The sequence below is a fragment of the Microtus oregoni genome, unplaced genomic scaffold (genome assembly GCF_018167655.1).
Source record: "Microtus oregoni isolate MIOR12 unplaced genomic scaffold, Mior012 000029F_ref0000214, whole genome shotgun sequence".
Classification (NCBI taxonomy): Eukaryota; Metazoa; Chordata; class Mammalia; order Rodentia; family Cricetidae; genus Microtus; species Microtus oregoni.
This window is the reverse complement of record NW_024543088.1, coordinates 14,682,243-14,709,788: the sequence shown is the minus strand read 5'-3', so window position 1 is coordinate 14,709,788 and position 27,546 is coordinate 14,682,243. Positions and strand designations below refer to the sequence as shown.

Below are 27,546 nucleotides of genomic sequence, written 5' to 3'. Positions count from 1 at the left end.
ATGAAGGCTGACATAATCCTAGGTGCTTTTATTCCAATTTATATAACAGTAGAACTATTTCGAGAAACCAAGGTATTTTTTGATAGCAAACCGGATCTATTATTCAATATCAATACGTAAGTACTTGTGTGACTGTTTTGATGGTATTCTGGCTACATGACAGTTCATGCTCCATGTACACATGTAACTCCTTTAAGAATAATGAATTATAAACACAAAAATGTAAAACTCAGTTGCAAATTTTATTCTTTCATTAAGCTACTACAGCCCATTGTATTCCTCTTCTTCATTTTTCTAGTCAGTTAGTGAAAAAAAGAGGGAAATCACTAAATTTTGTGTCTGCCCATGCTGTGATTCTATGGTTAGCTTATATTATTTTTACACACACTGACTCAGAGAGGAAAAGGAGAGTTTCCACCCTGTTTACATATATGTAGGGATCTAAATGTCATATGTTTATATGTTTGGTTTTGTTTATTTTTCTACAGACTTGGAGAGTTTCTGTTAAATACCCATGTCTTTAATAGATATCTTAGCATCTCCTATCCCATATGCTCCTATCCCACATGGTTCTATTTAAAGGACATCAGAGTTTGGACACTGTAGTCAGGTTTATTACTTACTAATTTCTCATTAATATTTTAATGCAGTGGTTAGAAAATCACATTCTTCATGCTTGATACTCTGTCTTTTGCTTTGTGAGTTCTGCTGGAGTCACTTTCCAGTGTTTTTATTGAAGGTTTTGTAATTTTTATTTCAAGCATTCCTGTTTGTTATTCCCTTCTCCAGGAATTTCAATATCCTATTAGTATTTATATTTTTTATTTGTCTTCTTGGTACTGAGTCATATATATATATATATACTGCTTTTTTCCTTTCCCCTCAGACTTTTTCTTCCTGTACAGCATTGTGTTTTGTCTCAATGCCCAGTTGAATTCACTTGCTTGTTTTTATTTTCGTCTAGGTCATTCATCTTTTCACTTTTCGATTTACTCATCTGGCACTTGATCTCTCTGAATACCTTTGACTTCATTTGTTTGTTACCTATGATATTGTGGAGGAGTTATTTAACTTGAGTTTTCAGATTTCCTGTTGTTTTCCCCTGTTGTTCCTATAATTGTTACCCATGTTCTTTTGAACATTGATTCTAAAATAAGAGGGTCCTCTACTGAGAAGTAGTTTCTTGAAAGTTCAAGCCATGTACTTCTCTGTGAGCAGGAATCACCCTTCTAGGCCTCTAGGTATTTGTGGTGTTATAGAGTAAATGAAAAGAAAATTCTGGAAATGACTGATTTATTTGTCATTTTAAGTACTCTTAGGAATACATTCAGAGCATGGAAACTTTAGTAACCCAGTAAAACAGGAGGTAGAAGGAGTGCCAAGACCAGGGGATGTAGAAAGCGAATCCTCAGGAATAGGCAGTAGGCAGAAATGCTTGCACTATCAACTGATAACAACACTTATCTGGAGTCTTTTGATCTGTCAGAGGTGGCTAAAAGTCTCCACTCTGAATCTTACATGAATATTTTGAATATCATTAACTTGCATGTCTTTTTTGATTTTTGATTTTTAATTTTTATTAAGCTCTACCATTTTCTCTCTTCCCCTACCTGCCTTTCCCCTATCCTTCAACTTTCTCCCAAGGTCCCCATGCTCCCAATTTACTCAGGAGATCTTGTCTTTTTCTAGTAGCCATGTAGATTAGATCTATGTATGTCTCTTTTAGGGTCCTCATGTTGTTTAGGTTCTCTGGGATTGTGATATGTGGGCTGGTTTTCTTTTCTTTATGTTTAAAAACCACTTATGAGTGAGTACATATGATAATTGTCTTTCTGGGTTGAGGTTATTTCACTCAAAATGATGTTTTCTAGCTCCATCCGTTTGCCTGCAAAATTTAAGATGCCATTATTTTTTTCTGCTGTGTAGTACTCCATTGTGTAAATGTACCACATTTTCCTTATCCATTCTTTTGTCAAAGGGCGTTTAGGTTTTGCCAGGTCCAGGCTATGACAAACAATATTACTATGAACATAGCTGAGCACGTGTACTTGTGCCACAACTGAACATCCTTTGGATATATGCCCAAAAGTGATATTACTGGGTCTTGAAGAAGGTTGTTTCCTAATTTTCTGAGAAATCACCACACTGACACCCAAAAGGGCTTTACCAGCTTGCATTTACACCAGCAATGCAGGAGTGTTCCCTTTGCCCCACAATTTGTCCAGCACAAGTTGTCATCAGTGGTTTTGACCTTGGCCATTCTTATAGGTAAGATGGAATGTCAGAGTTGTTTTGTTTTACATTTCTCTGATGACTAAGGATGTTGAACATTTTCCTAAGTGTCGTTCAGCCATTTTAGATTCCTCTGTTGAGAGTTCTCTGTTTAGATCTGTATTTCATATTTTTGTTTGATTGTTTGTTCTTTTGATGACCAATTTCTTGTGTTCTTTGTATATTTAGATCAGACCTCTGTCTGATGTGGGGTTAGTGAAGGTCCTTTTCCCTTTCTGTAGGCTGTCATTTTGTCTTGTTGACCGTGTGCCTTGCTTTACAGAAGCTTTTCAGTTTCAGGAGGTCCCATTTATTAATTGCTTCTCTCAATGTCTGTGATGCTGGAGTTATATTTAGAAAGTGGTCTCCAGTGCCATTGCATTCAAGTGTGCTTTTCACTTTCTCTTCTATAAGGTTCAGTGTGGTTGTCTTTATGTTGAGTTCTCTCATACATTTGAACTTGAGTTTTGTGCATGGTGATAGATATGGCTCTATTTTCATTATTATACATGTTGATATCCAGTTATGCAGGCACCATTTGTTAAATATGCTTTCCTTTTTTCATTCGATATTTTTTTTTGCTCTTTGTCAAAAATCATGTGTTCAAAGGTGTGTGGATTAATATGTAGGTCTTCAATTTGGTTTCATTGGTCCTCCTGCCTGTTTTTATGCCAATACCAGGTTATTTTCCGTATTGTAGCTTTGTAGTAGAGTTTGAAGTAAGGTATTGTAACTTGCATGTCTTAATTATCTTCTATAGTTTACAACTTTGTTTTATTTTCATTTCATTTTTATTTTAAATTTTCTATTCAGTTTTCATACCAACCACAGATCCCCCTCACTTCCCTCCTCCCACTGCACCTCATCTCTACCCTCTCCGGATCCCCCAACCACTCCTTATCTTTCAATAAGTCTTCCTATGTGGAGTTCACAAAACCTGGGACATCAAGTTAAAAAAGGACCAAACAACTCCCCTTCAACAAAGCTAAGGAAGGAATATCACCATAGTGAATGTACTTCAAAAAGCCCCCTCATGAGCAAGTGACAGATCCTAGTCCCATTACCAGGGGCTCCACAAACAGACCAAGTTACACTGTCACCCACAAAGAGAGGGCCTCATGTAGACACACCAGCTGTCAGTCCAGAGTCTGTGTGCTTCCAGGAGCTAAGATCAGCTGTGTCTGTGGGTTTTCCCATTATGTCCTTGCCCTTCATGCTCTAATAATCCCTCATCCCTCTTTTTAACTGGATTCCTCAGTTGGACCCAGTGTTTGACTGTGGATTTCTACATCTGCTTCTATTCGTTACTGGATGAAGGCCCTCTGGGAGCAGTGAGGGTAGCACCAAACTGTTTATAGAAGAAGGCCAGTTCAGATACCATCTTCACTATTTCAAGGATTTTTAGCTAGAGTAATGCTATAGATTCCTGGAAATTTCCCTAATGCTAGCTTTTTCTGTTACCCCATAAGGGCTACCTCTATCAAGTTATCTCTTTCATTGCGTTCCCTCTCTGTCCCTCCACCAATTCGAACATCTCGGTACCTCATGTTCCCATCCCCTATATCTTCTCCTCTACCCCTCTACCCTTAATTTGCCCAGTAGATCTCATCTATTTCTTCTTTCTAGTGAGATCTGTGCATCTCCTTTAGGGCCCTTCTTGTTACCTAGCCTCTCTGGGGCCACGAATTATTGCATGATTATTTTTTGCTTTACAACCAATATTCACTTATGAGTGAGTATATACTATGTTTGTCTTTCTGGGTCTTGGTTATCTCACTCAGGATAATTCTTTTCTAGTTCCACTCATTTGCCTGCAAATTTCATGATGTCACTGCTTTTATAAGAGATTAATACTCTATTCTCTAATTGTACCACCATTTCTTTCATCCATTTTTCATTTGAGGGGCATCTAGCTTGTTTACAGGTTCTGGCTATTGTGACTAATGCTACTATGAACTTAGTTGAGCAATTGTCCTTGTGGTATGATTGAACAACCTTTGTGTATATGCCCAAGATTGGTAATGTTGGGTCTTGAGGTAGATTGATTTCCAGTCTGAGAAACCACCATACTGATTTCCAAAGTGGGTGTACACGTTTGCACTCCCACCATCAGTGAATGAGTATTTGGAAATCCAATATGTCATCTTTGGTCATGGAGCTATTGTGAAGTCAAACTATTTACAATAAAACAGCTTGGAATATTGGAATCTCTAAGTCTGAGACATAAAAGATATTTGAATACTTACTGTACATGAGGAGTATGCATAGCAAGTTGTTTGAGTAAGCAGAGAACACACTGGGAGGGAGAACAAGGATAGGAGGGAGAAGGGTAAGTTTCTCGTTTTTCCCAAGTGTATAAAGAAATCTGTCAAAGAAAATATCCCAAATCACAAAAGATCAACACGTGTTTTCACGTAATGGTGCCCAATATGGCAAGAAAAGCTGCCTCATGCACTCATGCACAGACTACAAAAACCGAATAACCCATTCACCCAGCAATAATGAATGGCTTCAAGATTACATCTCAAATGTTCTCACTTAATCCAAAATCAGAGAACTGAGATAACAGAAACTGGAGATCCCAAGGTCTTGTCAACTGACACTTACTTAAATATCGATTAAAATCAAGCAACCCAATTTAAAACATAAGGAACTAAACTAGGTGTTCAGAACAGATGAAATATAAATGACAGAGAAAGAGTTAAAAGATGTTCAATCTGCTTTGCAATCAGTGAAATATTAATTACAGCTTCATTGAGCTTTCATTTTACCAAGGAACATAAATTATAATAAATGCTGACATTTATGTGGGTAAAATGGAACACAAACTGATGTAGGTCCTATGGAAATTTGTGTTAAGGATTTCTAGAAGTATGGAAAGATATCTGCATTATCAACTATGTCTATCAATCCTGGAAATATACCAAAAGTACTGCATATCCGACTATAAAAATTCTTGATCATTTTCATTGTCGTTCTATTCACAATAGCCTTGAAATTGAATATGCCTAGATATCCACCAACTGATGAATGGATATTGAAACTGTGATGCATGTACACAATTAAATTTCATTCATCTGAAAACACAAATAGAATTATGAACTATGCATGCAATGATTGGAGCTATAATGACCAGTTTAAATGAGGTAATGCAGATATAATAAGAAAATGCTAAATGTGCTTGTATGCAGATTCTAGTTTTGAATTTTCATGTATCTCTACTTAACTGGAGTACACATATATATCACTAAAATAAAAGGTGCAAACGAGTTGAGATTTCACTATTTGGGGAATAGAATACATGTGATGCAAAGCAGAAATTGGAAATACTGGAGCAGAAAGTGTTATGTGAGGAATGATGGGAGAGCCCAGTGGAGAGAGGGTGTTGATGAATAACTAACATTAAGACCTTGCAGAAAACCTAACGGAAATATATGACTGTAGTCTCTTTCCTAAAATATATACACCTAAAACTCGTTTAAATGGAGTTATTTTATAGTTGGGGGGTAATGCCTCTCCCAGATACCATGGACCATTAAATGCAATGCCCTGTGCTAGGTATGGGTTACCTGTTTTAAATCATTTGTGAATGTTGTCCATGTACACTCAGACACTACAAGCTATTTCCACTGTTCTTGGTTACCCTACAGAATTTGATGGTAGGATATGTTTAATAGAACATCACATAGTCAAGTCATAGGACACGGAGAAATCAAGTTGAGGCTGACGTGAAAACTTTATTTCTACCTGCTAACATTCATGGATGGTGAGAGTTGGTGCATATTTGATAAAAGCACACTCTATGCATGCAAGATAGTCTCATGTAATGAAAACATACCTACTCTACTAATTTTGTGAAGAAAATTTGAATCAAATTTTAAAATACAGAAAGGAAGATGAAGTATTAGAGAAAGGCCTCTCCCTGTTCTCAGTCATTGCAGATTCCAGATGTACATATGGAGGGAGGTCAACTGACAGTGTGGACTCTTCCCTTTTCTTTGGTTGAAGTTGTACCTGAGTTTCTATTTTATGAAGGTCTAATGTCGACCAGCCTGTGTTAATAGGACCCATTTTCTCACTTTGAACATAAGAGTTCTGTAGACATATTGAATTGTGAATTCTGAGTGCTAGATGGATTCTCTCACTCTCTGAGGTAAACCCAGGCCATGCTACTATGGTTGATTTCAGTTGGAGGGTGTCTCCATAGTGGTTTGAGACTGGGAAGATTTGAGAACAGTAAAGGTCCTGACACTTGAAAAGCTTTTGGTTGTTAGTCACCAGACAAGGGGGCTTGTGTGTGGCTCGAAGACAGACCACAGGAAACTCATGGTCATGTGCTTCACTGCAATGACCAACAGATTCACATTTCTGTATTTTTACCCTCCTCCTGGTCTCAGGCTCAGAGGTTTCATTTAAACTCCAGGATAATTCTCTGGTAAGAAGCTTGGTTTGTGGTTGCCCATGGCTGGAATCACTTTCTTATGCCTTCCTAGACTAACTTACCTGCTGCCTGCTCCTCTTGTTCATAATTTTCCTGCACTCCTATCCTACCTCCAACTCTATCCTGTCTCCCCAGCTCCATTCCCTCTCGAAGTCATTGTTTTAGAATTATTGCTATGAAGAAAATGCTCATATATATAAATAAATAAAAATAACCACCGGAATCAATTGTTTGGTGCTGCATATTTCTTCTGTGCCATAGGAAAAAGATCTCAACCCTTAGCTCAAATAGGAAAAGAGAGAATTTATTCTAGATCCAAATTTGTGTGTCTATGGCAAGTGAACACAAATTTAGTTGATCCCAGATACCATGTTCTAATGTCGAGGTAGTTTCATGAACTTTTCACTGAAAATTTAAGAAATCTGTCAATCAATTAGTGGAAGCATCAGAGAGGAGGAGACAGGCAAAATGGGAAAAGTTATCTTACAAGTCCAAGATGCTACTTCATCTCAATATTGGCTTTTAGGATGTCAGAAGCCAGTGCTCTACTAAGAGACTAAATTCCAAAAGGGTTTTATTTATTACTTATAGGAGATTTGTTAACCTGCAAAGGTGCCCATAAATGGCTCTTCAGGGTGCTATTATTACCTTGGAATAAGATAACAAGCTTCTAGACCTGCAACATTCCAATCTCCTCAGGTCACTGAATTTCTAATCAGTCAGTCTGAAGACACAGCACTTTCTAGGAGTTTTCATACCTGCAGTTATGCATAGGTACATGTTTATACACATGTGTGCATTTATACACATAGACATTTCTACACTTCAATATATTTACATACATGCATGCATTTATACTCAGGCTTACATTTACACACATATATGCAGCAAAATAACAAAACCCAGAGTCAGATGTTGGAGTTCAACCAGAAAAGAAAAGCAGCCAAGACGTTAGAGAATCTTCCATCTTCCAAGGGTGGGTGACTGCTGATTGAACACACTAAGCACAGACTAAGCCTTTCTCCTCTCATTTTATATTCCCTCTATTGCTGGATTAAAGGCATATGACTCCCTAGTACTGAGATAAAAGTTGTAGGCCATCACCACCTGGATTTGTTTCTGCATTGATCTTGTATAGACCAGGGTGGCCTTGAACTCAGGGAGATCCATCTGCCTCTGTCTAGCAAATCCTGGGCTTAATATTGTGTGCGACCACTGCCTGACCTCTAGTGGTTTAGCTTTGCCTTTCTGATTTTTAGTCTCCATATTTCCTGAATTTGCTAAAGATTATCTGAGAATAATGTCCTGAGTGTGCTCATCCTTCTGCTCTTCCTGTTTAGGGAAAGATGGGAGAACTACCAATATTTGCTTACCTTTTACTTTGCCATTGAGGAGATCAATAAAGATTCTCACCTGCTTCCCAATGTGACCTTGGGTTTCCACATGTACAACACCTTTGACTCTCACAAAAGAACATTAGAGGGCCCTCTGATGTGGCTGTCTGGAAGCAGTGCGTTTATTGTGAACTACAAATTCAAAACTCAATACAATGCTCTTGGAATCATTGCAGGAATCAGGCCTGAATTTTCTGCTGCAATTGAAACCCTTTTGGGGCTGTACAAAATTCCACAAGTAAGTTAATATAATTTTGGTGTCCATAGTCAAAGTGGATAACTGATAAAAGAAAATAGAATAGTTGTCTAAGTTTACTACCAGTGATTAACATAGAAATAAATGAATTACCTGTGTCCTGCTATGATCAACAGTAAAGTGTGGCAAAAACATAAACAGTAAATACTGTGGTTTTCTAAGAGGATCACTTAGATCACTTTTGCATTATCTGAAATCATTGTCAAGATGTGTTGTGGCAGCTCAAAGCTGAATGCTGTTCATAAGTCAAAATACATCACAGATAACAAACTGCCCCAACTGGAGTATAAATATCTCACAGTTCATCCAGTGGCCAATGACTAACAGAAAAAGGAATAGAAAGTTCAGGACATGTAAATAAATTTGGAACAATTCTCAAGGCCATCACTAGTGAAAATGTTCCAAGAAATCTAATTCTCATTCAAAAAAGTAGATCTCTGAATAGCACTGACAGAAAACAGCTACTTACATAAATATAGACCCACAATTTGCTCTTGCCTGGCACTGCTGAAGCAAAGCAACCATCAGCAGGCACCACTGCAAACAGAGGAAACATTAGATGAGCCCTATGCTTAGTAATAATCAAGATTAGAAAACCAGACAAAGTAACACTATTATAACTTGGTTAAACTACTCATAAATGCATTGCATCCTAATGTATGAAAAACAATATACACAATAATTTCCATCTTTCTCAGAGATTTTAATTTTACATTAGTTACTGTGTGATGATTTTGTCATATCTATCATTAGAGATGGAAGAGGCAACAATACTTGATGATGTTCCTATAGATGCTCTTTTCTAAATGGAGTAGCAAAATCTATGATAAAATTTGTTATTTGCTTTCCTAACACTAGAAGTCCTAGGGTAGATGATGTCATGTGGTCAGAGTGAAGCACTTAGTAATACTTCTGCAGTCTTTCTCTACAGGCAGTACTCGGTTCCATTTCAACTGGAACAATATTACTCTATCATGTTCTTGAAATACATTGTTAACCGAATACTGTTCATTTCTTAGCTGCTTCATTACTGTTAGTAACTTGGCAGTCCATAGTATTTGACAAAAGCCACATTCCATATTTAAATGGACGAGAGAAGCTATTCTCACAGAAGACATTTTCCTAACCAATATTCAATTCCCTGATTCTCTTATGTGAATATGAACTCATTTCCTTTCTAATGGTGATGATTACAAATACCTACAAATTCAAAATCACTTTTTTTTGTTTTACTTCCTTAGGTCACATATGGAATGTTTGATTCTTTTCTAAGTGACAAAGATACATTCCCATCCCTTTACCAGGTATCTCATAAAGACACAGCTCTTACCCAAGGGGTGATCTCTTTATTGCTGCATTTTGGCTGGAAGTGGGTGGGTATCGTTGTGTCTGATGATCTGAAAGGCACAGAGTTCCTCTCAGACTTGAAAGCAGAGATGGCATCAGAAGATATTTGTGTGGCCTTTACAGAAAAAATCCCAACTCATTGGAAACCTCAGTTGTCTGAGGTTGGGTTGGTAGATTCCATTCAATATATACAAGTTAATGTAAATGTATTCTATGGTGATATGAATGAATTACAGCTTTTATGCATTCAAAATGGAATCATGTCAATCATAAGAAAGGTGTGGATCATGGCAAAACCCCATTTAGTTTACTTAGAATCTGGATTCAATAAGCAGAATGAGTTGATGAACTTTTTTGAAGGAAGCTTCTCATTTTCAAAGAAGAGAAATATTCCTGGCTTCAAATACTTTCTTGAGTCACTTACACCATCCCAGTACCCAGGTGATCTTTACTTCCATAAATTCTGGGTTAACACTTTTAATTGCTCACCTCCTCTTTGGCTATCTGGAAATGAAAAACCCTGCCCACTGAATCTATCCCTAAAGAATAAGCAAGAGAAAATTGCTGTGATGGTCACTTCTGATCTCAGTTTTTCCATATGGAATGCAGTGTATGCAGTGGCCCATGCTCTCCATAAACTGCTTTTGAAGAAAACAGAAATAGCACCTCACAAAGATGCAAACCAGGACTGGCTTCTGCCTTGGCAGGTAAGCCTACCGAATAAGCAAAAGAAGCATTGGGAACCTATATTTTTAGAAGGTCATTCAATGAGGTCAAATACACTTAATATTCTCAGTTTATGCTTAAAAGATTAGATAAAATGTAAAGGCGTTCTTTCACAACGGGTGTGTTTGTGTCTGTAATTGTGGTGCATCATTTTGGAGTTGGTTGTTTTGCATTCAAGATATTAAATTTGTACATATTTTAACAAATTTTTTCCTAGTTATGAGGTGAAATTTTGTAAGATATCGAAAAGCAAGTAACATTAAATTTGGCAAGTTTAATAATCAGATTGAAACATAGGGACAATCTCTAACATCAGCTAATTCATATAAATGTAATTTTCATTTAAAGATCCAAGAGTATAGGAAGAAACTCTTATGGGAAATAAAAATAGTCTGCCATATACTCAAAAGTAGCTGAAAAAGTACTTGCTCTTTGCAGATTATTTACTCTGTTTTGCCTTCTTTGATTATTTTATTTTAATTAGCTCTTTGGGAATTATTCTAAACATTTTCTTTTTAATTTTTTTAATTCATTTTACATACCAGCAACAGTTTCCCTTTAACATCTCCAACCCCCAACTCCTACCCACTCCTGAAATAGGGTAAACTGAGGCCACACCTCCATTGCTCTTGATAAGTGGATATGGTTGGCTTTAAGACACCCTTATTCAAACTTATGACTCACTTATACTTATGATCCTTGATGTTCACTTTCAAATAGGTTATTAGATAATAACACAACATTAAATGTCAGAATTTGAAGAATTAACCCATTGTGCTAATTTAAATATATAATTAAATCATGTTGAAGGGATGACACAGTGGTTAGAAGGACTTGCTTTCTCTTCCAGAGAATCCAAATTTGCTTGTTAGCATCCATGATACCTTACAACTGTCTGTAATTCCAGAACTAAAAAAATATGACTCAATCTTTTGTCCTTTTCAGGCATCAGGGATGCAGTTGATATATATAAATGCCTATAGGCATTGCACAGAAATAAAACTAGAACAAATATAGGGGTTAGAGATGGCTAAGTGGTTAGATATACTTGCTGGAATTAAGAAGACCCAGTTTCAGTTCCTAGTGTCTACATAACAGGCTTGCATTATTTCCATTCCTGGAGATCCAGCACCATCTTCTGTCCTCCAGTGCCATCAGTCACATGCATAGTACACATACATATATGAAGTAAGGAAACTCATAAACAAAACTAAACAAAATCTAAAACTACAAAGAAATTATTTTTTTTAAATTTAGCTATAGCATGTAACATTTGGATTTTAATTTTGTCTCCAATATTGTTCATATCAAAGTTGAACGTCAAATGCTGTGATCCAAATCAAATCATGGAGGAATGGAGGCTGGCAGGGGGTCTATTTTCTTTTTCCTGAATTATAAAGACACACAAAATTTCTGTACATTTAATATATATATATATATTCATGAACTTGGAGCTTTGCATAAACAGCTGCTAATATTATCACATCATGATACTCTTTATATCTACATGGATACTTATATACCCAATCATACACACATATATGTACCATATTCGGGTTCAGCTGCTCCTACATTAATTTCATGGAGATAAAAGTTCATCTTATTGGAACAACTTGGAGACAATTATTCAAATGAAGCTTCTTCAAACAGAAAGTCAGAGTAGGAAGAGAGAAAGGATTGCTCTTAGGGACCATCAGTGAGAAATTTGTATGCACCATTCATATCCAGATGATTTTTTTCTCCAGCTTCATCCATTTCTGAGGAAAATCCAATTTACAAACACTGCTGGAGACCAGATATGCTTTGAAGAGTGCAAGAATCATATGGAAAAGTATGATATACAAAACATTAGGAGAAATGCTAATCATTTTCCATTTCTAGTTAAAGTAGGAGAGTTTGTCTCCAAAAGTCTACAAGATCAAGACTTGTTCATCAATGAAGTTCTGATCAAATGGCCAAGCAACTTCAATCAGGTCTGGCAAAATTTCAGTCATTAATATTTCAAGAAGTATCTGAAGAGTTATGAGATTGGTTGTGTGATGTCTCTTTGAAATTTCAAGAGATGTTTATATTCGAAGTTCTTAGTTCTGCTGTGTACTGTATGAATGTGCTTACATATTAGTGCATGTGTCTATTGTGGGGAGAGTCAGCCCTGATTACCTTCCTCAGTTTTTCTCCATTTTATTATAAACAGAATCTGTAACTGAACTCCCTGATTTCTGACTTAACTGTACTCTGGAGAAGTGTGCCCCATGCTTTCTTCCTGTCTTTATGACCACCATATTGAGATTATAGCCATAAAGTTCTGTGCCTAAATATACCCTTCTATATGATCAAATTCAGGACCTCATACTTATGTGGCAAGCATATTAAATACTGACCCATCTCTTTAGATCTGTTTCATGTCTTTAATTTAGAATTAAATCAGTCTTTTGAGTTTGACCTTGGTATTTATGCATATACTTGTATATGTACCTGTACATAGACATACAAGCACTCACATATTTTTAACTAATCCCTGTAGTTAGAATTCGTTTGAATTAAATTTGAATTTGTGTGTGTTCATTCATGTTGCAATAAATGAATAAGTCACTATTTGTGACTTGCCATTGCCCATGCCAGAGGAGCAGAGAGTTTCAGTTGAAGTTCCAGGGGTCAGTTCACCAGAAGTGAATCCTCTGATGGGCCAATCTCATTTTGGCAAGGCCATGGGACTACAGACACTGGAATGATTTTACTTCTGCTATGCATATACACGTTTGCTGCTACTCTCTTTGTCTGGTATCTAGCATGATATGAGCAGATGTAAGAAATCTCCACTGTCTGTAATATAGTGTGTTTATTTCTTGGAAACCACCTGTTCTAGTGGGCACTTTTACCTGTGGACTGTCAAGAAGATTACCCCTCCCTAAGTTTTACTGCCTAATGTGATGATGATGATGATGATGATGATGATAATAACTTATACAGAGTTTTGATGAATGAAAATAAATACAAGGATATGTTTCACAGCCAGGGTCTGTGAGTCTCACCTAAGGAGCTGCACAGATTATAGTTCATGTTAATGACTAGCAATTGAGTCCCATTAGCCCAGGTAGTTTAAATAATTTTAATCTTAATATTGGGAGATGTTCATAGGTATTGAAGTACATCACAGCTGAAACAAAGCTTTAAAAATAACAAAGTTAGACTAAGATTTTTTTGTTAAATAACTTTGAGGGAAAAACCCCAAGATGACAATTTAAAGTTTTTGAAAGGCACATACTGGAATAGTTGAATGTGGAACTCTTTAATGTCATGGAGCAAGAACAAAGTAACCCAATTATTACTGGCTGACATACTCTACTTTTTAGGTGTGGTTGATGACCAAAGGTGATGGTTGTGAATTACTTATACACATTTCTGTCCTCAATGTACTGGTGTAAAAAAATGATTCCTACATCTTTATATATCCTAAAGAGTTTAGGTAAAGCTGACTGATTCTTTTTTATATCTATCAGTTTTCATTTCTAATTTCTTTAAGATTTCTTATAAAATTATCTTTCAAGATAAGCAATAAAGTAATTGGCCCTCTATTTGTAACTACAAAATACAGCGTGATAGTAAAAGACCTGACTAAAACACTTTGGTTTCTGCACGCGCTTAATCTGTAACAAGTTGCTTCAGTATGAATGTATGTGGGTTCTTGGGATGATTTGTTTTTTCTCTGTAATACATAAAATGTTCAATCATGTGAGGGAGATGAAAAGTATGTTTTACTTATAACCATTTACTTAAAAAGTGGAATGTAACTGTTTTGATTCTTGCACTGCCTGGAAGATTCTGTTGGGATATAAGTTCTGTAAAACAACATGAGATAGGAGAGAGAAAATTAAGAGAAACAATAAAGAAGAGAAGGAATAAAGAAGAAAAACATTAAGAGAGCTTGTGAGTGCCTTTTTCTCTAACCCCTCTCAGATAGAAAAGGTTAACATTACTGACTCCATGGATTCCTTCAAAGACTTGTGCTTCTTGAAGCTGTTCTCCTAGACAGCAGTAATTGCTATATATAGAAGTATGTGTCTGGGTGTTTCTGTGTGAAGTCACACACATGGGCACACAATCATACACATTTTTATATAAGCATGATGATGCTCAATACAGCTCTCTTTTGCTGTTTTTGTTTTCAAAACAGGGTATCTCTGTAGCTTTGGAGCCGGTTTTGGAACTAGCTCCTGTAGAACAGGCTGATCTGAAACTCACAGAGATCCACCTGCCTCTGTCTCATAAGTGCTGAGATTAAAGACATGTGCCATCACCACCCCATTAAATCCCTCCTTTTAAGATAACATGTCCATAGTTTTCATAAAGAAGATAATATGGATTTTTTTACAAATCATCTTCATAAGTGATTTTTATGAGCTACCTAATTTGTGCGCTGGGAGCTGAACTCAGGTTTCTCTGTGGAACATATATAAATTAGTAATTGGTGAGCCAAATCTCTACCCCCACAAACCTAGATATTTATGAGACAAAAACTGTGTCTAAATCATGGCAAGAAGCATGTCTAAGGGAAGAATAGAAACATATGCTTGAATTTACAAAAATTAAAAATATTAATAAATTAAAATTGTGATAGAAGTATATTGGTTAGTATGATTAATGTGGTTAAATAAGGCAATTGAAGAAAATGCTAAGCAATATTATCACTAGCATTTCAAAGAAGAGAACATGGCATTATTCTGAGCATTAGGAGTCAAGGGTGAAAGTCACAGTAATGGATAGTATTTCAGTGTCTATAGAATATCAATATGTGATGGAGCCAGCAGAAGCTGTGACTAGTCATCAATGGCCAAACCCTCTTTCATGGGAAATGTGAATCAGAGTGAATGGTTGTGACCACAAGCTAGGGAAGCAAAAGATAGAAACAGAAGAATTGAGGAAGAGAAGCAGCAGAGCAGATGATTGGAGCAGCTTTTGTTCCTCCCCAAACTGGACTTTTAGTTCATATGTCCACTAGCCAGTGGTTGTGGACAACCATTTCCGTGGTGTAAAGAACTTAATTTCAGTATAAACTGGCCCTGGGCAGCATTGCCGGTGTTGACCCTGAGCTGTAGCTGCTGTAATTGTGAATATTAACTGATGTAGTGAAACATGGTGTCCGGTTTTCTGTTGTATTTTTTTTCAAGTGGAAAAGTTATCTAAATGGTTGACACACAAATTGGTGGAGAAATTGTGCATATGCCAATACTTTTGTTTAAAACCTTTTATTTTGAACTATACTGCTTTTGTGATCTCTTTTCAGAAGAACGGCATGAACAGTCTTCAGCCATAGTTGTGATGGTTGTGAATGTTCACAATTGTGTGTTCCCTGGGGTGTGCAAATTGTTAACTTAAAACATTCTTTAAAAGGCTGGCTTCTTGTTTGCAAGCCAGCTGATATGGTAGCAACCAAAGATTCCAGTGTTTGAGCATTTGATAGACTCTGCCTGCTTACCTGTGCTAGTAATAAAAGCATCTAAAGTGAAGACTTAAGAAAAAAAAAACATAGCGACTACTAGATTATCCTTAGGACTCTGCATTAACTCTATAATGTTCTTGCTACTATAAAAGCATATTTGTCACAAATTTAGTTACTGTCTTACAACTGAACATGTATGTGTGATGCTTCGATAAGTGTGATCACTGTAAACATCTATATGATCTGGGATTTTGTTTTTATTTGGAAACAGGAGATTTTTGTTTACAAGTTCATTAAAAACTAAAGACTGTTAAAAAAAAAGAGTGACAGGGCATCTTTCTGTATCTCTGACAATTCAACTGTTGCATAATTCATACAAAGTAGAAGTTCCAGATTGCTGTCTCCCAGGAGAGGATATATGGTTGTTCTACACATTTTTAAAACGCTAGCATAAGTGAGTCATAGTTTGTCACCTTAAAGAAACTTTGAACATTTACCAATGGGAAGTGTCCAAACTTCAACTCTACACACTATACGCTTATAAGAAAACTACACAGTACCTCATAAATATGTACAACTGTCATAGTATACTTGCAGTTTAAATTATTTAGCTTAAAAATATTTTAAACCTGTGACTGATATGCAAATTTATGACCAGGTTTTCTGTTTTGCCTTCAGAGTCCTCAATCTGTATGTTCACAGAGTTGTGTTCCAGGTTTCTGGAAAATTCTAGAAGAAGAAAGACCGATATGCTGTTTTTCTTGTATGTTTTGTCCAGAAGGGCACATTTCCAACCAGACAGGTAGAAAAATAATCCCTTTCCTCAAACTGCTTAAGTAGAAGAAGAAATAGTCTGGTCATTGATGTGGCTCATAGTTATCATAGAAGAATAGCACTGTTGACTGTCTCCATCATTTGAAAGCTTACATGATGTCTTCTGTAATCTTGAAAGCTAATCCTCAGGGACAGGACATTTATATCAGAGCCACCTCAAGGGTCTCTGGACACTACTTCTGAAGTACATGGTGTCTTCAGCAATAGGGACTCACTTTTCAACTCTGGATGATAAACAAAGGCAATAGCAATAGGCTGTAGGCTTTGGGTGTCCCTTTATCAACCCTAGCCAACACCTCTAAAGGAAGCTTCCCATGTCTGCTACTGGATTTGTATATGTTGTCTGCTCTTGGAAGGAAAAGCCCAGAAAAGAAAAGTTTACTAAAACTATATGTAAGGTGTAAAGAGGATTAACTCTATTCTAGGTGTGATTTTCAGGAAATGGTGATATTATGATTCTTTGTGGATTATTAGACATCCTTATTGATGTTTTAACACCTCATTCTTCTGTATTTGCGTCCCTTTCACCCCTGCCCCATGTTTCCTTTCTCTCCAGACATCCTTATTGTTATTTCACTCTCTTACTCACTTCAACTGTATTTATCTTCCTCTTCCCTCTATAACTAGAATCTCCATCTTTTGCTTTTCCCGTTTCATGTTATTTGTTCCCTGCTATCTCTTTCTGTTGTTCCTCAAGCTCCTGAAGTTGTTGCTCATTTTCCTATCCTCTGCAGTTTCTCCAGGACATGAGTTCACACCTGAATATTTGGAACTAGGAGCCTCAGATAAGAAAGTACACCTGACATTTGTCTTTCTGTGCTGGGCTTTCATGACTCAACTTTTCAGTATCTTTTCTGGTTCCACCCACCTACCCATAAAGTTTATTATTTCATTCACCTTTACAGATAAATGGTATTCAATGGTGTATATGTATCACAATTTTATTACCCTCTTGTCGGAACTAGATCACTTAGGTTTTTTCTATTTCCTAAATACAGTGAACAAAAGCAGCATTGCACATGTGAAGCAAATACCTGTGGAGTACAATGGCATGTCATATGGACATATGCCAAGGGGTGGTCATATGACAGAATTAATTTTAGCTTTATAAAATTCCCCATTCTGATTTCCAAGGTGTCTATCTAAACCAGTTACAGTCCCAGCATAAGTTAAATAGTGTTTCCTTTTCCTCTGGGTCAGCTCAAACACTTCTTGTTGGCTGTTCTTTGGCTCTTTGCTGTTTTGGCTCAGGTATGATGAAATCTTAATGTTGTTTTTATTCATGTTTCTATATTGATAAGGTTGGCAACATATTTTGAAATATTTCTTAGCCATTTTATTTCAATGAAAATCCACTGTTCAGATCCTAGGATCCTCCCCCCCACCCCTCTCTCTGGTGTGTCAAGACAGAGTTTCTCTGTACCTGTAGAGCCTGTCCTGGAACTATTTCTTGTGGACCATACTGACATCGAACTCACAGAGCTGCGCTTGCCTCTGTCCCCACCCCCTGAGGGCTGGGATTAAAGGTGTATGTCACTCCAGGGTCATTTTTCTTATGCATTTGACTTTTTAACTCTTTGGGTTTTTTTCAGCTCTCTATAATTTCAATGTCAGATATATACCTGACAAAGAATGTCTCCCATTCTGAGGGGTTTCTCTCCACTCAGTAGATTGCTTCTTTGACTGTAACAGAGGCTTTTAGTTTCATGAAGTCCTACTTGTCTGTTGTTAGCCTTAATTCTTGGACAAATGAAGGCTATTTAATGAAGTTTTTTTTTATTGCAAAAAGAAGAAAAAAAACATAAACAAAAAAACAAGTTTCCACCTCCTCCCAGCCTCCCATTTCCCTTCCCCTCCTCCCACCCTTCTCCCCCTCCTCCAACCCTTCTCCCCCTCCCCCCACTCCTCTCCCCCTCCCTCTCCAGTCCACAGAGCAGTCCGGGTTCCCTGCCCTGTGTTAAGTCCTAGGTCCTCTCCATCCATATCTAGGAAGGTGAACATCCAAACTGGCTAGGCTCCCACAAAGCCAGAACATTAAGTAGGATCAAAACCCCCTGCCATTGTCCTTGGTGTCTCATCAGCCCTCATTGTTCGCCATGTTCAGAGAGTCCAGTTTTATCCCATGCTTTTTCGGTCACAGTCCAGCTGGCCTTGGTGAGCTCCCCGTAGATCAGCTCCACTGTCTCAGTGGGTGGATGCATGCCTCGTGGTCCCGACTTCTTTGCTCATGTTCTCCCTCCTTCTGCTCCTCCTTGGGACCTTGGGAGCTCAGTCCAGTGCTCCTGTGTGGGTCACTGTCTCGATCTCTATCCATCACCAGATGAAGATTCTATGATGATATGCAAGATATTCGTCAGTATTGCTCTAGGATAGGGTCATTTCAGGTTCCCAATCCTCAGCTGCCCAAGGAACTAACTGGGAACCTCATCTTGGGCACTAGGGAGGCCCTCTAGGGTCAAGTCGCTTGCCCACCCTAAAGTGGCTCCCTTAACTAAGAATTGTGCTTTCATGCTCCCCTATCCACCTTTCCTTTATCCCAATTCTCCCGTTTCCCATGTCCCCCCTCCTTCCCTTCTACCTTTTCTCTCCCTATCTCCCCTTACCCCCATCCCACCCCCCCCAATATCCCATTTTCTCCCCGGAAATTTGGTCTACTTCCCTTAGCGAAGAGGACAACTATATGTTTTTCCTTCGGTTCACCTTCTTCCTTAGCTTCTTTAGGTTCACCTATTGTAGACTCCGTGGTCCTTATTTATGGCTAGAAAACAATTATGAGTGAGTACATCCCATATTCATCTTTTTGGGTCTGGGACACCTCACTCAGGATAGTGTTTTCTATTTCCATCCATTTGCATGCAAAATTCGAGAAGTCATTGTTTTTTACAGCAGCGTAGTACTCTAGCGTGTATATATTCCATACTTTCTTCATCCATTCTTCCATTGAAGGGCATCTAGGTTGTTTCCAGGTTCTGGCTATTACAAATAATACTGCTATGAACATAGTTGAACAAATGCTTTTGTCATTTGATAGAGCATCTCTTGGGTATATTCCCAAGAGTGGTATTGCTGGGTCCAGGGGTAAGTTGATCCCGAATTTCCTGAGAAACCGAAACACTGACTTCCACAGTGGTTGCACAAGATTGCATTCCCACCAGCAATGGATGAGGGTACCCGTTCTTCCACAGCCTCTCCAGCAAAGGTTATCCTTGGTGTTTTTGAGTTTAGCCATTCTGACAGGTGTAAGATGATATCTCAAAGTTGTTTTGATTTGCATTTCCCTGATTGCTAAGGAAGTTGAGCACGACCTTAAGTGTCTTTTGGCCATTTGAACTTCTTCTGTTGAGAATTCTCTGTTCAGTTCAGTGCCCCATTTTTTAATTGGGTTAATTAGCATTTTAAAGTCTGGTTTCTTGAGTTCTCTATATATTTTGGAGATCAGACCTTTGTCTGTTGCGGGGTTGGTGAAAATCTTCTCCCAGTAAGTAGGTTGCCTTTGTGTCTTAGTGACCACTTTCCCTTCTATCAGGTTCAGTGTGTTCGGACTGATATGGAGGTCTTTAATCCATTTGGACTTGAGTTTTGTGCACGGTGAGAGATATGGGTCTATTTTCATTCTTCTACAGGTTGACATCCAGTTGTGCCAGCACCATTTGTTGAAGATGCTTTCTTTCTTCCATTGTATACTTTTAGCTCATTTATCGAAAATGAGGTGTTCATAGGTTTGTGCGATAAAATCCGGGTCTTCTATACGATTCCATTGGTCGACTTCTCTGTTTTTATGCCAGTACCACACTGTTTTCATTACTGTAGCTCTGTAATAGAGTTTGAAGTCAGGGATGGTAATGCCTCCAGAAGATCCTTTATTGTATAGGATTGTTTTGGCTATCCTGGGTTTTTTGTTTTTCCATATAAAGTTGATTATTGTCTTCTCCAGATCTGTGAAGAATTTTGATGGGATCTTGATGGGGATTGCATTGAATCTATAAATTGCCTTTGGTAGAATTGCCATTTTTACTATGTTGATCCTCCCAATCCAAGAGCAAGGGAGGTCCATCCATTTTTTGGTATCCTCTTCGATTTCTTTCTTCAATGCCTTAAAGTTCTTGTCAAATAGATCTTTCACTTCATTGGTTAGATTTACCCCCAGATATTTTATGCTGTTTGTGGCTATCGTGAATGGTGAAGCTTCTCTGATTTCCCTCTCTGCTTCCCTATCCTTTGTGTATAAGAGGGCAACTGATTTTTTGGAGTTGATCTTGTATCCTGCCACATTACTAAAGCTGTTTATCAGCTGTATAAGTTCTTTGGTGGAGTTTTGGGGGTCGCTTATGTACACTATCATATCATCTGCAAATAACGAAAGTTTCACTTCTTCCTTTCCAATTCGAATCCCCTTGATCCCATTATGTTGTCTTATTGCTATTGCTAGAATTTCAAGCACTATATTGAGTAAGTATGGCGAGAGTGGACAGCCTTGTCGTGTTCCTGAGTTAAGCGGGATGGCTTTGAGTTTCTCTCCGTTTAATTTGATGTTAGCTGTCGGCTTGCTGTATATAGCTTTTATTATATTTAGGTATGACCCTTGTATCCCTAATCTCTCCAAGACTTTTAACATAAATGGATGTTGAATTTTGTCAAATGCTTTTTCAGCATCTAATGAAATGATCATATGGTTTTTTTCTTTCAGTTTATTTATATGCTGGATTACATTGATAGATTTTCGTATGTTGAACCAGCCCTGCATCTGAGGAATGAAGCCTACTTGATCATAATGGATAATTTTTCGGATGTGTTCTTGGATTCGATTTGCCAGTATTTTGTTGAGGATTTTTGCGTCGATATTCATGAGTGAGATTGGCCTGTAGTTCTCTTTCCTTGTTGAGTCTTTGAGTGGTTTTGGTATCAGAGTAATTGTGGCTTCATAAAAGGAATTTGGTAATGACCCTTCTGATTCTATATTGTGGAATACATTAAGGAGTATAGGTATTAGGTCTTCTTGGAAGTTCTGCTAGAATTCTGCATTGAAACCATCTGGTCCTGGGCTTTTTTTGGTAGGGAGGTTTTTGATAACAGCTTCTAATTCTTCGTGACTTACAGGTCTGTTTAGATTGTTCACCTGGTCCTGGTTTAACTTTGGTAAATGGTATTTGTCTAAAAAAGCGTCCATTTCTTTTACATTTTCCAGTTTTGTGGCATATAGGCTTTTGTAGTAAGATGTAATGACTCTCTGAATTTCCTCTGTGTCTGTGGTTATGTCCCCCTTTTCATTTCTGATCTTATTAATTTGCATGTTCTCTCTCTTTCGTTTGATTAGTTTGGATAGGGGTTTATCTATCTTGTTGATTTTCTCCAGGAACCAGCTTTTTGTTTCATTGATTCTTTGGATTGTTTTCTGTGTTTCTATTTTGTTGATTTCAGCCCTCAATTTGATTATTTCTAGTCTTCTACTCCTCCTAGGTGAGTCTGCTTCTTTTTTTCTAGAGCTTTCAAGTGGGCTGTTAAGTCTCCAATATGTGCTTTCTCTGTTTTCTTCAGGTGGGCACTTAGTGCTATGAACTTTCCTCTCAGGACTGCTTTCATAGTGTCCCATAAGTTCGAGTATGTTGTTTCTTTATTTTCATTGAATTCAAGGAAGACTTTAATTTCTTTCTTTATTTCTTCCTTAATCCAGGTATGGTTCAGTAGATGACTGTTCAGTTTCCATGAGTTTGTAGGCTTTCTGGGGGTAGCATTGTTGTTGAATTCTAACTTCAATCCATGGTGATCTGATAAGACACAGGTGGTTACTAATATTCTTTTGTAACTGTGTACGTTCGCTTTGTTACCAAGTATGTGGTCGATTTTCGAGAAGGTTCCATGAGCTGCAGAGAAGAAGGTATATTCTTTCCTCTTTGGGTGGAATAATCTATAGATGTCTGTTAAGTCCATTTGCTTCATTACCTCCATTAATTCTCTAATTTCTCTGTTAGGTTTCTGTCTGATTGACCTGTCCATTGGTGAGAGAGGAGTGTTGAAGTCTCCTACTATTAGTGTGTGCGGTTTGATGGCTGCCTTGAGTTTTAGTAATGTTTCTTTTACGTACGTGGGTGCTTTTATATTAGGGGCATAGATATTCAGGATTGAGACTTCTTCCTGATGAATTATTCCTGTTATGAGTATAAAATGTCCCTCTCCATCTCTTCTGATTGATTTAAGTTTGAAGTCAACTTTGTTAGAAATTAGTATGGCCACACCTGCTTGTTTCTTAGGTCCATTTGCTTGATAAGCCTTTTCCCAGCCCTTTACTCTGAGTAGGTGCCTGTCTTTGTGGTTGAGGTGTGTTTCTTGTAGACAGCAGAATGTTGGATCCTGTTTTCTTATCCAATCTCTTAGCATGTGCCTTTTTATAGGTGAGTTGAGCCCATTGATATTAAGTGATATTAATGACCAGTGGTTGTTAACTCCGGTCACTTTTTAAGTAGTAGGGTTTGTGTGTTTTCCTTCTTTGATTTGCGCTGGTGAAGAGTCTCTAGATGTCTGAGTTATTGTGGTCATTGTTGGACTCCTTGGTTAGTGATTTTCCTTCTATTATTTTCTGTAAGGCTGGATTTGTGGCTACGTATTGTTTAAATTTGTTTTTATCCTGGAAAATTTTGTTTTCTCCATTTATAGTGAATGAAAGTTTGGCTGGATATAGTAGTGTGGGCTTGCATCCGTGGTCTCTTAGTTTTTGGAGAACATCTATCCAGGACCTTCTGGCTTTCATGGTTTCCATAGAGAAGTCAGGTGTAAGTCTGATAGGTTTACCTTTATAAGTAACTTGGCCTTTTTCCTTTGCGGCTCTTAATATTCTTTCTTTATTCTGTATATTTTGTGTTTTGATTATTATATGGCGAGGGGATGTTTTCTTTTGATCCAGCCTATTTGGTGTTCTGTATGCTTCTTGAACCTTCATAGGTACATCTGTCTTCAGGTTGGGAAAGTTTTCTTCTATAATTTTATTAAGTATATTTTCTGGACCATTGAGCTGCACTTCTCCTTCTTCTACTCCAATTATTCTTAGGTTTGGTCTTTTTCTTGTGTCCCATATTTCCTGAATGTTTTGTGATAAGAGTTTGTTGGACTTGCTGTTTTCTTTGATCAGAGTGTTTATTTTCTCTATGTTATCCTCAGAATCTGAGATTCTTTCTTCTATCTCTTGTATTCTGCTGGTTATACTTGATTCTGTAGTCTCTATTCGTTTACCTAGATTTTACACGTCCAGTCAGCCCTCTGTTTGTGTTTTCTTCTTTGCCTTCATTTCAGTTTTCAAGTCATGAACTGTTTCCTTTATCTGCTTGATTGTTTTTCCTTGGTTTCCTAGGGTATCATTCACTGATTTACTCAATTCCTCGAACTTTCTATTATACTTCTCATCCATTTCTATAAGGGCGTTTTTTATATGCTGTTTAAGGGTGTCAATCACTTTCATCAAGTCAGTTTTTTCTACTTCTTCTTGATTAAGGTGTTCATGTCCTCCTGTTGTGGGGTCACTGACTTCTGGTGGTTTCGTGTTGTTTTTCAGATTGTTGGGAGAATTCCTGCATTGGCGTCTGCCCATCTCTTCCTCCCAATACTCCCCTTTGGATCTTCTTTTATAGGATCAGGTCTTCTTGCCCACTGATGTACCTTCCCAGTGATGTCACTCCCCAGAGATGTTTCTCCACAATGTTTCACTCCGTGCCCAGAAGGAAACTCCACGCTGCTTGGTTAGCTCGCGAACAAAGGGCCCACCCTGCTCGCTGTGGGCAGGCTATGGGAACAAAGGAGCTACCGGCCACCCCTATGTCCTCCCGGTTCAGATTCGGTCCCAGCGCCCTAGCAGGCTGGGCAGGGAGGCGCTATGCCCCAAAGGAGGGAGGGAGACAGGGGGTGTGGGGATCTGGATGTAAGCTGAGTGGGATAGGAAGAGAGAGGGGGTTTGGGCAGTATAGCCCCTGTAGGATGGGCAGGAAGTGTGGGCGGGCTGAGGTATGATCCCAGCTGCCGCAGCACTCACTCACCACAATCGAAGTTTTTTCTTTTTAACTAAAACTAGATCATAGAGGATTTTGCCTATGTTTTATTCTAAGAGTTTGTTTTAGAGGTTTCAGTCTTAAGTCTTTGATCCTTTTGGAGTTAGAATTTGTGAAGGTGATAAGTGTAGGTTTAACTTCATTGTTCTACTTGTCTTCATAATGCTTTCCATTCTCTAACTTATGCTTTTGGTGTACTTACTGAGTATTAAATGATTGAGCTAACATGTGCTCATGTTCGGTCTTGGATATGTTTCTGCATTGGTCTACAGATTATTTTCTGCCTATGTCATATAATTTTGTGGTTGTTTATGTTGTTATTATTTAACATTAGCACTGTGATATAACTTTAAATTCAGAATAGTAATCCCTATACCATGGTGCTTTTTCATCCAATATTATTTTGGATTGCCTTGGTGTGTTGTGTCTTGGTATAATATTTTTTCCTGTCTGCATAGAAAAATATCAGAATTTTTATTGAGTGCCCATTGAATTTATAAATAGATTTTGTACAATATTTTTTATTAAGTTAATTCTACCTACCTGTAATCTTCAAATGGGATATCTTCTTATTTTTTTATGCCTTTCCCAGTTTCTTTGGAGTTTTTATATTCTCTTGTCAAATTCCTTTGTGTCCTTGCTTAGATTTATTCCTAAATAATGTACTTTATTTCATAGAATTGTGAATGGTAGTGTGTCCAGATTTCCTTTCTATGTTTGTTCTTTATATATAGAAAGAACATTGATTATGTAGGTTGATTCAGTATTCTGCCACATAGTTGCATTTGCTGATCACTTGAAGAATTTTTGTGGTAGACTTTTTTGGATCACTAATGCATAGTATTTATAAACTGCAAATAGAGATAGTTTGAATTCTTTCTCTATTTTTATTCCTTTAATTTACTTGTCTTGACTTACTGCTTCAGCTATAATTTTGAGCACACTAATGAAAAGGAGTGGTAGTGGTAGATATAGCTGATTAATTCTTCACTTCAGTGGAATTGATTTAAGTTTTTCTTTATTGAGAATGGTGTTGGCTTGAGTTTCTTATATATAGCGTTTATTGTGCTGGTGTATGTTCCCTCTTTCTGTATATTTTTTTTCCTCTTTCTGTATATTGTATAGAACATTTATGATAAAGGAAGTTTTATTTTGTCATGCTTTTGTCACATGAACATCTAATGTTTTATACATCCATTTTTGTGGGTTTTACATTTATTGAATTAACTATGTTGAACCACTGCTCTATGTCAAAGAAAAAGCCACTTTAGTCGTATTATACAATAGTTCTGTTGTAAATCTGTATTCTATTTGCAAAAAATTTATTGAGTTTTATGAGCCTACATTTATAAGAAATAATGGTGCATGGTTTTCTTTTTTGTTGTGTCAGTACCTGGTTTTGGTATTAGGATGAAATGACTTTTTAATGGAACTTGGAAATTATTTTTCTCTTTCTATTATTTTAATATCTTAAGTAGGATTGACTGCACATCTTCTTTGAATCTCTGGTGAAATTCTGCTCTGAATTCACGAGGTCCTAATATTTATATAGCTGGAAGACTTTTGTTACTATTTCAATCTCCTGTGTGTTATGGGTTTGTTTAGCTTCTTGACTTGGTGTTTTAATTTTTATGGCATGGCCAAAGGTAGAAACTTATCCATTTCATGAAGGTTTACACACTTACTGAAATACACATTTTCTTTTCTTTTTTAAAATATTCTCTTACCAAGATCTCCTGGAGAAAATGGAAACATGGTGATGGGAAAAGAAGGGAAGGCAGAAGAAGAGGAGAGAGGCCTTCTTGGCACTATTGTAAAGCAGATTGTGACAGGCTATATACAATATCAGTGGAAGTTGCTCTCCAAAACTTAAATATGGAATGAGTAATAACTTTAGAAATTGAAATGTTGATTCTTTTCCTCCCATAGATCAGCAGGAGTGTATCCCTTGCCCAATTCGAGAGTATCCAAACCCTGAGAGAAACAGCTGCCTACAAAAGTCAGTGACATTCCTGTCCTTTGATGACTCTCTGGGCATGGCTCTGGCTTGCACAGCTCTGTGCATGTCTGTCAGCACAGTTGTAGTTTTTGGAATCTTTCTCAAGCACCAAGACTCACCCATCGTTAAGGCCAATAATCGGACTCTCAGCTTCATCCTGCTCATCTCTCTCCTCCTCTGCTTCCTGTGCCCATTTCTCTTCATTGGCCAGCCAAATACAGCCTCCTGCATATTGCAACAAATTACATTTGCTCTGGTGTTCACTCTGGCTCTTTCCACTGTTTTGACCAAAACTATAACTGTAATTCTGGCCTTTAGAGCCACGGCACCAGGAAAAACAATGAGAAGGCTCTTTGTCTCAGGCATCTATAACTCTGTCATCCCCATCTGTTTCCTGATCCAGCTTATTCTCCTTGGAGTCTGGCTGGGAACCTCGCCTCCCTATATTGAAGCAGATGTACACTCTGAACATGATCACATCATCATTTTGTGCAACAAGGGCTCAGTCACTGCTTTCTACTGTGTGTTGGCATATTTAGGGACCCTGGCCATAGGGAGCTTCACTGTGGCTTTCCTGGCAAGGAACCTGCCTGAAAGATTCAATGAAGCCAAGTTCCTGACATTCAGCATGCTAGTGTTCTGCAGTGTCTGGGTCACCTTCCTCCCTGTCTACCACAGCACCAAAGACAAAGTCATGGTGGCTGTGGAGGTCTTTTCCATCTTGGCATCGACTGCGGGGATGCTTGGGTGCATATTTTTCCCAAAGTGCTACATAATACTCCTAAGGCCTGATAAGAAATATTGA

At 37.7% G+C, this 27,546-nt stretch overlaps 1 protein-coding gene across 1 annotated transcript; it reads left to right on the top strand.

Moving 5' to 3' along the window:
- Positions 1-27,546, top strand: LOC121465157 (vomeronasal type-2 receptor 116-like). The gene is made up of 6 exons (XM_041678352.1): positions 1-116; positions 8,053-8,344; positions 9,604-10,416; positions 12,181-12,408; positions 16,554-16,677; positions 26,672-27,546. Exons 1-6 carry the CDS (start codon positions 1-3, stop codon positions 27,544-27,546), a joined length of 2,448 nt encoding a protein of 815 aa, XP_041534286.1.